This window comes from Notothenia rossii, assembly GCF_949606895.1.
Source record: "Notothenia rossii genome assembly, chromosome: 8".
In the NCBI taxonomy this organism is placed as follows: Eukaryota; Metazoa; Chordata; class Actinopteri; order Perciformes; family Nototheniidae; genus Notothenia; species Notothenia rossii.
Window position 1 is genome coordinate 7,673,821 of NC_136906.1, and position 15,021 is coordinate 7,688,841.

Genomic DNA, 15,021 nt, shown 5'->3' on the forward strand with positions numbered 1-15,021 from the left:
ATTGTCACTTGTTCGAAGCTTTTATCCAAAGCGACTTACATACTCAATACTGTGGACAATCCCCACAGGAGCAATTTGGGGTGAAGTGTCTTGCCCAGGGACACAACGACATGCTGACTGCAGTGGGGTTTGAACCTCTTACCCCCTGATCCGAACACCAATGCACAACCCACAGGTTATTAAATTACAGCTGATAAAGGAGCAGCACACACTACAGAATATAAGCAACAGAAGAAGAAAACATAACAGTAACACGAAATGTTTCTCTGCCACAATTCATTTTGCCTCCAAAGCTTATGAGAGGATAAGTCCCTTACTTACAAAGTCAACAGACAAATAATGGCAACGTGTTTCCTGGTAGGAGCAATGTTTTCAGCTTTTTGAGTTGCTGAGCAGCTCGGAAATCCCCCGGTAAAGATTATTGCTCAAATCCTGTGCAAAAAGTGTATTAAAAAGATGAAAAATCCCCAACAAAGGAAAACTTTTAAAGCTCTAAAATCACTGCAGCATGCAACAAATAGGTCAAGGGTGACTTCAATGATAAATTGAGCTTACTGGCTTCAGCTAGAGGCTTTTATCGACATATTAGATCAGTGTTATGTTTCGAACATGAGGAGTCCAGAATGCTTCACCCACACTGGTCTTTTTAATCCACTTCATATGTCAGATTCAGTGGACTAAAAATGTACTCTGCTGTAGTTTTCGACCTTTTGACATTTCGATGAAAGGAAAACAACCCTTTAATACCCAAGGGCATCCATGTAGAGAGCCATATGTGTGTGTTTATATATTCATCTTCCTGAAATACAGAGATAAAAACAATATAAAGCCACAAGCATCATTAGGCAGTTCCGCGAAGCTATTTGCTCCCGAAAATGCCTCGAGCTTCATTTTATGAACACAAATGCTCGGCACTCAGACATCGTTCTTACTCATGTGATTGTTTTACATTTACTCTTCGCAGGCTCTCTTCAGGAGTACTTAACAATCCACTTTGCTATTCTAGTGTTCCTGTGAAGAAGAGCTGGAGCTATTTTCTGCTGCAGACATGTCTCACGATGTCTCAAGATGTCTCACGCCGTTTCCCCCTCCTCACACATCTCTCGCAAGTCTTAGCTCAAATCCCCTTTTAATACTCGTGTGAGAATGCACATCACACACTGGTTTTATACACATGGGGAAGACTTTTCCCACACCTCTCTTTTTCTGTTTCCCTGCCCCTCTGCATGCTCATAAATGTATTTTTCATTACATGTGTTTGTGCATATCACATCCAGATTAAAATGTCTTTTTTTTACTGGTGAGCATGGTTCAATGAAACCAGCTTATAGGGCTCTCACACCAGCACATCACACACTCCCTCTAGGGCCATTATTCTGTCATCTCTGCTGCAGTAGAGCTGTGCTAAAGAGGGCCTTGAGGCGGACTTATGACCATGCACACATCGCATTACAGTAGTCCTATGAGGTGTTGCTGAGCAAAACATATTACGCCGAAGGGAGGGGAAATAATACTTTGTGATGATGAGGAAAATCCAGCTTGAAGAAATAGAAACATCGCAAAGAAGACACAAATGTACCTTTTTTTGATGCTGTATGTGGATTTTCACATGTTGATAGAATATCTGATGTGTTATTAAAAGCAAAGTTTATTATAGGATGGGATTTTCCCATCACAGATTGAACATTGCTTGAAAAGTAATTGCTAGGCTACAGGAGGAAGATATCATCGAGAAATGTGCTTATGTCACTGCATGGATCTCTCTCTCTCTTTTACACTCTAACCCCTCACCCCCTCCCCCATTCTGCTTCAGTATTAACGGGCTGTATTTCTGCCTGAATACTGAGGACATGCGCGCTGAATGGGGGGAGGAGGTGTATCACAGTCTGTCTGCTTCTCATGTTTTCGGTTGACTCAATTACGGTGCGGATCTCTTTTATTTTCTAATCATCTGTTCTTGTGGGAAAAAAAGTGAAGAAGGTTTGTTGTTTTCTACATTTAGAGACATGCTAATAATTTGACACTTTGGAGCTTTCTTTTGTTTGAGTCTTTTCATTATTAGATTTTTTTTCTAATAACCGATCTACCCAGCCGCAAACCTGAAGTTCATCGTTATTATTTTAGCCGCCGGGATGGTGGCCTTCGTCGGAGCGGTTATCTGCATCATCGCCGCCGTCCACACCGGATCCTCCAGGGCTGCCGCGGGTCAGCAGAGACCGCCAGCCGACAACCACTCTCTGTATCCGGATGCGCATCAGAGCCGCGGCGCGTCGGGCTCCATGGCTCGGCCCGGATCTCTGGGAGCTCTCCATGGTTCTGAAACACCCGATTCAGAATCACCCACTTTCAATGTTGGTCTCGGAGGGCTGGACGGGGTCAGTGGACTCACCGGGCATGACCCCACGGTGAGTCGACTCATCTGCACACCGATACCAGCTGGAGAGTGCAACCCGAAAAACTTTCAGCAACAAGCGGATGATCCGTCGCTGTACGCCGGGGAAGACTGGGGGTATCTCCGGACCACCGCCGAGGAGCTCCGGCAGACCGTGCTGCAGCAGAAGGACCAGATACGGACGGACCAGAGGACCATCCAGGAGCTCACAGGGAAACTAACCGAGTGTGAGAAGGGGTTGGACGGCAAGAGCATCGCGGAGAGACGAGGCAGCGCTGCGGGGCTGCGGGGGGGCAGAGCCACCGCGGAGGAGACGCACCTGAAGCGGGTCATGGTGCGGGACAGCCCGGGGTCAACACCTGAGAGCGGCCACATGCTCACCGTGAGGGCTGTGGATGAGCTGGAGCAGGCGATCACCCAGCTCAAAGACCGCATAGAGAAACTGGAGGTATGTGAAGAGAATCAGTCCTTCATTAATCATCTCCTATGCAGACAAAACCATACAGCAGTGATTGGTCCCATAAGGAGATTCAAAGGCTTTATTGTCATATGCTACAGTTATGGCAATGAACATCCTAAATCCCAGGCTCCTCCAACAATGCAACATAAATCATACATCAAACACATTAAAAAAAACAATACAAATACTGCAAGAAGAAACAGAGTAGAAGTGAAATAGTGCAATATTATTTTTGCAAGACCAGTATAGAATGCAGGGGAATTCACAGATTCACATGGTGTTTCATGACCTGAGCTTTAAATAATATTGTTTTACTCCAACTTTAGCTATATTTCAATGTAAAACCTGATGATCTCATTAGATATGTGTCTATATTTGTCTCTTCTAGTCCCTTTTAAGATTCATGGGAATGCATGACTGGTTTTAAAGGCAAGGGCTTTTAATTTTGAATGAGAACAAGTGAGTTATCCAAAAGATTTATGATATTAGATATTCACAGCCAGATTTAAGACTCCCTTCATTTTTGACAACAAATCCATTTGAAATGCCTCTTGATTTTAAATGTTGTAATCATCAACAGTGATATTGTATTTGAGTGTTACCGTCTTTAATTATACATCAAGCGGTTGGTTTGACGAGCATGCTTCAGTAGATTTTCACTCCAAAAAACGGATTGACCTTTTTAATTAAAAGAAAGATAGATGAAAGGTAACAGAGAGAATTAGGGGGGAGATAAGAGGGGGAGGAGGGCTCAGGGTAAATGAGGATAAAGATAAGGGGAGAGGAGAGGAGAGAGGATGCATCAGGAGGCGGAGAAGAGCAAATGAAAACGGGCTTCTCTCCTCTGACCAGGGCATGATGATGTATATCCTCATTTTCGGCCAAATAAATCACATCCTTAATTCATGAGTTGCCTAAATGTGTAGAGATCGCAGACTAAACACGCTGCAGTAGGACTCCTCGCTCTGTGGTTGTGTATAGGACACGTCGTCGCCACTGTCAGATAGAATCCCCCAGAATGCTCAAAGGTTGAATAATAATCACACTGTTTTTACACTTTCATGAACACATTAATCTTTGACAGGAAGCGATTTAAATGGATTTTCCCGGTCTCAGGGTGAAATGTAGTTGAACCTAAAAAACAATACTCTAGTGTTCGTTTCTATTTACAGGGTATACTTGGCATTACTGTATTTCATCAACAGTGTGGGGGTTAGGGGGGTGTGTTTACATCCAATGTGTACTGGTAAACAAAGAAGAAGAAGCACTCATAAAGGAATAAAGTTCGGTCAAATAACTGGTTTAAATGTCCATCAGATTTCTCCACAACGCTAAGCATTCAGAGTTAGGCTTTAAGACATAAAGAAAAAAGCAAATAGTTTAAAGGAATATTTTTGGGAAATATGCATCTTGCTTAGAAGAGAACATCCAGAACTCTTATATCTGTCCTTTCAGTATACAGCCATTTTGTTTAATACGTAGCTTAGCATAAATAATGTAAACAGGGAAAACGGCTAGCGTGGCCCTGTCTGAGGTTATAAAGGGTTACATCTAAATTTCGATAATTAGCAGTTGTGGGACTTAGGCAACCAATGAAGACACAATATGATTGCGATTTAACAAAACATTTGCAGAGTATTACGATATATTGCAATTTATAGAAACATTTTCCCAAACTCTACTAATGTAACACGTATCGTATTCCATAACACATCGTACGTGATAGGCTAAGGGGCGGGTCATCTCTAAGCGGTTGACCAATCACAACAGAGCCGGCCAGCTAACCAATCACAGCAGACTGGGCTCTGGTTTCAGACAGAGGGTGAAAAGAGACAGTATGAGAAAAATAAAGAGCTTTTTGACATTAAAGCATGGAGACATGTCCCAGTAGAGGAACAAAAACTAAAATGAACCTAAAAATGAGAATAATATGTCCCCTTTAAGGACCAAACATAACAAGAACCACAGCATAGAGAAACCTTTTGAATCAGCCCTTCGTTGTATCCGTATCTGTGATGTAATGTCTCAGCATAATCAATTATGCATTGGGTGTAATAACTTTTCTTTGCATGCAACAGACCTAATGTCGAGATGTATTGCTGTAGTAGTAGTAGTAGTAGTAAATACATAATCTCACCAGAATTAAAGATGTATTTTAACAGCACAGTGCAGACAGTACTTTACAATATGTTCCAAACCAACACAAGGAACCTGTTTTCATCCTCTGTCTCCAGTTCAATCATATACTAGCTTCCCTTTATGCAGACATAAGGCAAAAAAGTTGAAATGGTGACAAATGGTGTGAATGTGCAGCTGTAATGATTTTTCCATTTCTATTCCATTACATTTGGTACCACATCTGATAACAGTATGAGTGAGCAGTTGTGCTTTTTTCCTGCAACGTCAGTAAGATTTCCATCATATCCAGAGGCTTAATGATTGTAAGTGCTCTTTAATATCATGCTGATCCTGCTCGAGTGTGGCGATTTTTAGCACTTTGCTTCACTTTAAGTAGGCTTGTGGCTGTATTTTATATGAGTGTGAGGAGCCATGTCTTCTAGCCTACCTTATGTGGATATTTAAAGATATATTATAGAAAAAGATGCTTGTTTTCATTCCCTGAAAATCCACGAAATAGCTGGTTAAAATATTTCAGTTAGGACCGAGGTGGTGTACCAACCAACAGACTGACAATGTGTGGCTGATAAAAACACAAAAGGCACCAATATGTTAGGCACACTCGACTTAGTTTTAAATGTAATGTGGATATGTAAGTATAAACTACTATATTTAATATCTTGAGATCAGCAGTGATAAATTGAGTTGTTTTTTGTACACAGGTTTTTGCAGTTTCTCTCTAGAAAGGTTAGACATCTACAGGAGTAAATATCTGCCTTGAAGGCCGACCCCAGGCTCCACAACAGAACTGTCAAATATATTTGAGAGCAGATCACTCATCATGCTGAGACTCAGGACAGCAAATGCATCATAGTGCACAGTCTATTCTGCAGCAAGGTGCACACAGAACCTTTTGTGTTAATATTTCAACTATTTCTGGTGTTGATTTTACCACAAAATGTAGCTTTTCCCCAGGACAATACATGTTATTTTAGGAAGAAAATCCCATCCCGTATGGCCTTAGCTTATCTGTATCATCTCATATAATAGAGGTGAAAGCTGCACGCTGTGTGTCTTTCATGTGTTGTTGTGTTCTGTAGGTGTATGTGTTTTCTGTAATAACTCCCTCGAGGAGAGTATGTATTTCTGCACCATGAAAAATTGTTCTCAGTGGATATACTGGACCACGCAGGTTTTAGGAATCTTGCAGCGTCTGTATTTCCAACAATACTCCAGTGAACTATTATCCTTGAGCCTCGAAAGAAAATGTGTTGTTGACGGGAATAGTTGATTCTCTTTGCAGTGTTTTCGTACCCATAGCTTCATGTGTGAGCTGTACAGTACAAACCCTGCTCCAGTCATGCCAGACGTTCCAGAGCATCGGGAGAACATCAACAAATAAAACCTAAAATAAAACACAAGCAATGTTTCAAAAGCAGCCCTGTTGTAGCTGAACTGTGGTAAGCTTTGATATTCAATATGTCCAAAAAACACACCAAGTTTAAAGAAATAGTGTTACATTTACATATCAGTACTCAGCTACCAGTATCCAGTTAGCCTAGTTTAGCTTAGCGTAACAACTGGAAACCGCTAGCCTGGCTTTGTCCAACGGTAACAGCAAAAACTCGTGGGTTTGCTATCCTGGCTCCAAAATGGTGGAATGAGCTCCCCATTGAAATCAGGACAGCAGATAGCTTACACATCTTCCGGATCAGACTGAAAACTCATCTCTTTAGACTCCACTTCGAGCGATTGAATTACTAACAAAGCACTTATATACTAATAAAGGGCTGGCTTATCTAAAGCCAGTTGAGTAGCACTTGAAATGTTTGGCTCTATGAAACCTGATGTACTTATATGATTCTGTTTTCTTCTAGTTTGTATCTTCCTGGTCGAATGCACTTATTGTAAGTCGCTTTGGATAAAAGCGTCAGCTAAATGTAATGTAATGTAATGTAACAAAATCCATCTAATGTTTAAAGGTCACCAATGAGCACATTATATCTAATATGAGTAATACAAAAGACAAAGTCTGATAATGATTTAGCTTCTGGGGGCAACGGCTAACATTTCGGGCCTAGACTTGGTTTACTATGCGCTTTCTTCATTTTTGACAGTCCTGTTAGCATCTTGAGAGACAAGATCGCTAAAGCTCCAAAGCTAATACAAATCGAAATGGTTTAAATGACCTTTTTTTGCTTTTCTCACGGATCGATTACCAACATGCAACCAAAACCCACTCGAACGTTTTCGGTCAAACTTACTTGGACTTTTAAAAGAAAGCAAACCGAAACGCTTGCGATACCAACATCTTTTCCCGTTGCTTACAGAATTAGGAAATTCAAGATTAGGTTAGGAAACAATTTGTATTTTTTACGGGGGGTTATTTGCAGAACTATTTCTTGGCAGAGTACCTGGCAACCCAGCAGAAAAAAGTCCTTAAAGTAATGTTGAACTATCCTTTAAGAAGCAAACATTGAATTTCCTACAGCACAGTGAAACCTTTTCAACCAGCCCCTAGTTGTTTCCCCAGGCGTGATGTAGTGTCTCAACGAAATCAATTATTAATCAGGTATAATAACTTTTCCTCACATGGGCATGCAACCAACCTAATGTCGAGCTTCACTGCTATAGTAGTAAACACACTGTATTAACTGAACTTTAGATGTGTTTATAGTGCAGAGATTACAATCTGTAGTTTGTACTAGTGTTTTTCTTTTTTAATGTTTTTAAATATTTTGAGATTTGACGGAGCAGGGTGTACTTTTATTAGAGATGTCTCTGTTGTCTGTGTTTGTTTTTAGAGTGTGTCAGGATGGATCCCTTGTCTTTTTATCTGCAAACTAAATCTAACTACGGTTACAAATAAAGAACCTGAACCCGAACCCACTCTCTGAACGACTTTGTATCAACTGTCTCCCTCCTCTGCAGGCAGACGTTGGCCCGTTTACTCACAACCAGTCGGACAGCAGCACCTCAGGAGCGCCAGGAGAAGGCGTGACGACTGGCGGCCAGGAAAGGTTGGCTGATCCGGGGCAGAGAGCTGGCGCTGAGAGGCCCTGTAGGGTGGAAGACCTGGAGGGGGAACTGGAGAAAAAGGTGAAGCTGCTGGAGAAAGAGAGAAAAAGCCTGAGGCTGGAAACTGAGAAGCACAAAGAAGAAATCGACCACGGCATTAATAAACTCCACCACCGACTCTCGGGACTGGAGGGAGGTAGGAATGACCAGACAGGAGGAGAATCAGAATGTGTGTGTTTGTTTTAATGGGTAAATGGAAAGTAATCATAGGTAAATTGATGGATCACTTGCATGATCACTGAAGACTGTAATGATGAGGAAGGGTCTTCCATAAAAGTTACCTGGGATGATTCAGTTCTGTATAACTGTTGATAAAATCAAGCCATGGTGTTTCTTTATGATGAATAAATCATGTTTAAAAAGATCAGAAAGACTATGAAATCAATCCCCTGCTTGAAAAAGACAGATCAGATGTTTTGATGTGAAAAAGGAGAGCTACTGTTGATGAGAAATGCAGGAAATCTTTTTGATCCTCTTGACAGATAGATGAAATGAGTTCTACTTTTACTCTCTTACACTTCTTTTGTTTCCATGCTCTCCAGGTGTCTCAGGGCATTCTTTCCCAGAGGGCTACAGGCTGTCCTTTCCGACTCGGACAAACTACATGTACGCTGTCGTGAAACACGCCATCCCGGCGCTGCGGGCGTTAACCTTGTGCCTGTGGCTGCGGCCCGCGGAGCGGGGTATCGGGACGCCGCTGTCTTATGCTGTTTCCAAACAACCCAACGAACTGGTGCTGATGCAAGGCCTGCACACCCCCGCTGAGCTGCTCATCAATGATAAGGTACTGAATCTGAGCGTCCACTGTGTATCTAAGCTAACTTATCCGCTGCTAGAGTTTAACATTTTTAAATATGCTTTTCTGATTGGTCGAGAAGTTTCAGACCAACCATATCTTTCACCGCAATCATATATAATGATGGAAACAGCTAGCCTGGCTCTGTTTGAGGGTAACAAAAATGTACTAAACTTAAAGCATGCTCAACTTAAATAATTAGCATCTTCCATGTCTCATCAAAAGATACATGGATGGAAAACGTGGATTTCCCCATGGAAAGTTTGGACACGGACAATCAGGAAACTTAGGTGGAAAACAAATATCCAATTACCCATAACTAGAACACATCATGTGGAAGAGCATATTTATCAGACACAGTTAAATAGCTCCATTGCTATGTTTGAATTGCAAACCATATTGAGAGCACCGCAGGGCAATGAAATGCAGGGCTGTGCTTTAGGTATAGTTTAATGAATTCACTATGGTAATATATACCTGGGGGGAAATTTCTGTGTCCTTGAAGGTAGCAGGATGTCTTTGGGACTGACGAAATATACCATACAACTGAAGAAATACGAGACAAATAAGATGTTGAAGGACTGTCAAAAAAGTGAAACAGATAACGCCGGTTGACATCTCTTACCTACAAATCTGTGGTGTGTGTGTAGAGACATCTGCTTTATCTGAACTGCCCTTTTGCTCGTTGATTCATAGGTGGCGCAGTTGCCTCTTAACCTGTCTAAAGGCAGCTGGCAGCACATCTGTGTGACATGGAGCCAGAAAGGAGGAGCCTGGCAGGCCTACCAGGGGGGAAAGCTGAGGGGCGAGGGGCACGGAGTGGCCGCCGGACATCACGTCAGACCTGGAGGAGTGCTCATACTCGGGCAAGAGCAAGTAAGTGTATGAAGATTGATAGATGGATAGATAGATAGATAGATAGATAGATGGATAGATGGATAGATGGATGGATGGATGGATAGATAGATAGATAGATAGATAGATAGATAGATAGATAGATAGATAGATAGATAGATAGATAGATAGATAGATAGATAGATAGATAGATAGATAGATGGATGGATGGATGGATGGATAGATAGATAGATGGATAGATAGATAGATAGGTACTTTATTCATCCCGATTTGGGAAATGTTTGCGTTGCAGCAGCATAAAAAAACAAGGCAATGTACATAAGAGAAATTAAGACACAAGAAATAAATAGTCCAAAATATTTCAGAAACAGAAATAAAGTAGCATTAAAAAGTAAAAAAAATATATATAAACGTGGATGTGGAAAATATACATGTGGAAATACAACTTCCATGACGAAAAGAGTGATAACGGGCATGATTTCTTGCAAATAAATCTAATTTGGTACCCCCTTAGTCTACTGCTGACTACAGCACTGTAAGCAAAGAGTGAAATTCCCCCTGCAGCTGCAAGGCTATTCACTTACTGACTTATCCACAAGGTGTAGATAATGTTAGTAAATAAGTAAAAGCATGAAACACTTTGAGAGCCTTGAAGAAAGTACGACACAGTAAATCTACAAATTCAATTTAGTTTGGATTGTGCTGCTAAACAGAGTGGGATCTTCTAGTGCTGAGTAGATAAGGTGTGAGCGTAATGTTCAAAAGCTGCATTTCCACTGCATGTTATGGCTCTGCTCCACTCAACTCAAGTCCCTTTCTGTACAAGGTACTTTCTTTTATTTAGTTTTCCACTGCGGATAGCACTCAATCATTGTAAGTGGTGTTTGTAGATCACCGACATACAGTAGCTTCACCTTATAAAACTGTCTCAAGCAACACTCACCGGATCCTTTTATCAATCTCTAAACAGAGAAATGTTTGCACCAACACAGCGTAGTATTCTGTGTATCTTTGTGGGATGGCCATTTTAAAAACAAAAAATAATTGTGGTGAATTTTAAGGTTGCATTTTGTTGCGCTAGATTTCCTCTCGGACCAATAAGTGGTGTCCAGTGTTTTAACTTTACCTTCTAGAAGGCCTTTAAACTCAGCTTAGACCCTCTACCAACATGGTACCAAAAAAAGGACCAAGTACTTTCCACAACTTTTGCTAATGGCCAACAAAAAAAGAGCGAGTCAAGTCGAGTAGAGCAATGCGGTACAATGCAGTAGATATTCAACATCAATTCAGTAGTCTTTCATTCATACTAGTCCATTTTTTCACATCATATTCATCTTCCTGCGAGAATGAACACAATCCGGCTCAAGGCAACAAAACCATTGAAGCTGTGCTTTTGTATCAAAGTCAACTTTATTGTCAATCTTTCAGTTTGTGTGTACAGACAGAGAGATCGAAATGCCGTCTCCCACAATCCTGAATACGAAAAATAAAAATATATATAAAAATATGTATATATCTATATACACACAATCAACAGACACATTTATACATATGCACACATTAAAACATATATAAAAGCACAACAATCACTATATACAAACCAACAGTCACTTCCATAACTTTGAGAAATGTGCATTAGTGCAAGACTGTCCATAGCAGCGTATGAAAGTAAAATATATTTTTAAAACATCCTTTCAGTGATCCATCTTCTCTACTTTTTTTTTTTTTTTTTAAAGGATTCCCTAGGTGGAAGTTTTGACTCATCCCAGGCCCTGGTGGGAGAGTTATCCCAGGTGGGTATTTGGGACCGGGTGCTGTCTTCCAACCAGGTGGCTAGCTTGGCCCGCTGTGGCAAAGTAACCCAGGGCAGCGTGGCCCCCTGGACCGAGAGCGGAGTGGAGGTTAACGGAGGAGCAACAAAGGACCCTGGGGAGCCTTGTAGTAAACACAACAGGAATTCTCAATGACGAATGGAGGAATGGGAAGAGAAGGGAGAGGTAGAGTTGTAGTCCTTTTAAGAATGGGTGGATTTATTTTTAACAACTCTATGTGGCATGGACTGACAAGTAAATCAAAAATGTAAAGTGAGGCGTTGCAGTTACTTTACCACACTTCTAGCAACCACATACAGTAGGCTACAATCATTGAGGTCCACTGGAAAATTGTGCAATACGAGATGAGATTTGTCATATATATATAGCTGTATTTTTGGTAGGACAATTCGCAGTAATTTCGAAATTCAAAAATTATTGTTATAGATCTGTCTCCAGATTCAGGCGACACTAAACTATTTGCTCATTGGTCTTAGCTCATCTAAAAGTTGCAGCCTTGCTAGCAGACAAAGCAGCATGCAATGAATGTTAATATGTGAATTTAGCAAACAATTCATCTTTCTGTTAGCTATTGATCAGTGATTAATGTACAGGCAATGACACAGTGAATGTTAGCCTACCAATAATAGTATACTAGCTAGCTAAAAAAACGGTCACTTTCTCAGCTTTAAAGGAAGTGTTAAGCATTTTGTTCAGCTAGCAGACAACAAATGTGAATGTTAAGATGTAATGCTAGCAGACAATTGAATCTTCTGCTAGCTATTAATCAGTGGTGATGTGTAAGCAATGACGCAATGATAGGTTAGCTTACCAAAACTAGCATGTTAGCTAGCTTACCAACTGTCAATATCTTAACGTTAAAGAAATTGTTCAACAATAGCTTGAAACCGTTAACAGCTGGTGCTAGCTTCATACTTAGCGTAACTACACATGTGAGTATCAAACTTCCTATCAAACCTTCAGCAAGATTGTAAACGAGTTATTCCCAAAATATTTAGTGATGATTAGATTAGTAGAGATGTTGTCATCTGTGCATAAATTACCACTCTTTATTCAACCCACTCTCACGGCATTTCGTTTTATAGTCACAAAATTAATTTAATCTATTGATTCGTGTTCATCGACACGATTTTTGCATTTTTTTTTGTGTCACACAGAACGATTTTAAAAGCAATGTATTTCTATTGGTAGTATAAAAATCGTGTTAGTGAACACGAGTCACATTAATTTCGTGACTATAACACGAAATGCCGTGAGACTGTGTTGCTTTATTCATTCTAACGGCCTAAACTGGGTGAAATTGAATATGTATTTCACATTTTTTGTAAGAGCTGCTGACCTCCACTAGGCTGCTAGAAGTTGTGTAAAGCTGAATCCCTCCTCCTCAAGGTCGTGTTTGAGTAAATTAAGGGCTGCGACAGATTTAGAGAAGGGAGTGGTAAGGTGATGAAAGCATTGGAGAATGTTAAATACAGAGGAGAAGATGATGAAAAAGAAAGGAAAGACGAAGGTAAGAGATAGATCTGACACTTTTAAGGAGTGATGTTACATTGTTTTCACCTCTGCATGATGTATTCATATAATTATTTGCCACTGCACTGTGCAGCTCACAAGTTTCACAAAAGAATACAGTGCCTCCTGCATCCATTGCTGGTGGGTGGCTTTCTTTGTGTTTTCTATAAAGGCCTGAAGCCAAAACAAAAAAGGTCTTATTCCCTAAGGAAATCAATACCACTAGCTGAAGGCTATTATTTTCTGGGGGCACTACACATACTTTTGACAAATCTTTGCCCCATTTATGTCATTCTTACAACCTCTAGCATCTTGAAGTACACTCTTTGTTATTTTAAGGGGACATTTTTAGGTTCATACTTGTATTTTCGGTTTCCAGTAGAACATATTTACTTGCTTTAAAGATTTTTCATACTGTCTTGATGATGGGCTTGCAAGAAAAATATAGCCCACCTTTCCATCGCCAGTTCTCAAGATGTGTGATGAGATACTCAGATGGAGGGTAGTATATGTTAATGAGCCCACATGTGACATAGGAAGAGGGGACAAATGTTAATGGTTTGTTTAACGACATCACATTTCATGACCTGTATAAAGGTCTGACTGTGATGTCTTATATCACTTGTCTTGGTCAGCATTCCAGATACACGAATGTATGTAAACAAACACTTAAAGAGATGATATGTTTTCATGGTCTTGAATGTAACTTTGAAACATACATAACATATACCTAGACTATTTTAAAACTGGCATAATGCAACATTTACATTTTTTTTTATATTGACTGTTTTATTTTTGCAATAATATACATGCAACCTCTCAATAATGTGGTTTGATTCGCAACCTCTAACTCTAACATTCCTACATTCATGCCCGTGCAAAAGTGACGCTTCAGAGAGGTAAGTGGAGAGTCACAGTTTGATATATTGGGCCACTGACCAAGAGAGAAAACACCCTGTGGGAGATGAAGTTAGAAACAGATTGTTCATTTCACACTTTCTCAAACACCGGCTCTCCTTAGCATAAAATAATCCTTAGTGGAAAGTGCCTGTCAGGGTGTTTGTACCCATGTGAAAAAGAAAAAACATCTCATTTAATATTCCGTCGGATAATTTTTGCTGCGAGGTGAACTTGAGCTAATTAAGCATCACTATTTCTGTGAATCCCCTGGTGGATTTTTAAGAGTTTTTGATGAAACATTTGAAAACACAGGACTTAAGTGCGGTGCCGTTGCTTAATCAGGTCAAAATCATCTCGCTGTGCCTAACAGTGTCTTTGAAGAGTCCTCTCAGTCTGCAGTGTTATTCATATTATTATGCCTGGTGTCTGTTCAGCTCCTGTAAGAGCTTTCTTTTTGGGCTTTTTGATAGTGGTGTGAAATTACTCTGTTTATTGGAATTGAAAGCTTTTTAACTCAAAGAAGTATCGGCAATGTTTTCTTACATGACACATTTGTTTTTCACTGTCTGCATTTGTTTAATCTCATGTTGTTGTTTGTATAAATACTGTATGTCCATGACTTGTATGGTGTTGTATTGTTCTGCATATGTGCTGTGTAAAAACCTCAAATCTGTATTAAAGTCTTAATTTTCAGATGTAAAGAGTGTGTTTCTTTTCTTAGTCTTTAATACTTGATAAGGTTCAGAAAAAAAGTGATCCTATATTCAAGGACACACACACACACACACACACACACACACACACTTGTAATTCAAGGGTAGCAGTAACAAGGTCATGCTGTGAAAGTAAACCCTTTCCAGGCTCCATAAGAAACATACTCGATTTTTCTGTTTCTGAAAAAGGATATATTTCTTTACTAGCAAATTTATAAAAAAAAGGCCAGAGCCTTCTCCCTCAGCTGCAGCATGTACTTCTATTTCAGTAACTGGTGTTTGAGAGGCATAATGGGGTCAAGACCTCACATTCAGTCAAAGTCTCAAATGGACCGCACAGTATTTATAGTATACCGAAAGCATGT

The 15,021-nt window shown here is 40.3% G+C and overlaps 1 protein-coding gene across 1 annotated transcript; it reads left to right on the forward strand.

Moving 5' to 3' along the window:
* The first annotated feature begins 1,822 nt into the window (after nt 1-1,822).
* nptxra (neuronal pentraxin receptor a) lies at nt 1,823-14,636 on the forward strand. The gene is made up of 5 exons (XM_079644432.1): nt 1,823-2,840; nt 7,902-8,184; nt 8,591-8,832; nt 9,541-9,720; nt 11,436-14,636. The coding sequence occupies exons 1-5, from the start codon at nt 2,133-2,135 to the stop codon at nt 11,664-11,666; spliced, it is 1,644 nt and encodes a 547-aa protein (XP_079500558.1). The 5' UTR covers nt 1,823-2,132; the 3' UTR covers nt 11,667-14,636.
* The last annotated feature ends 385 nt before the right edge of the window (nt 14,637-15,021 follow it).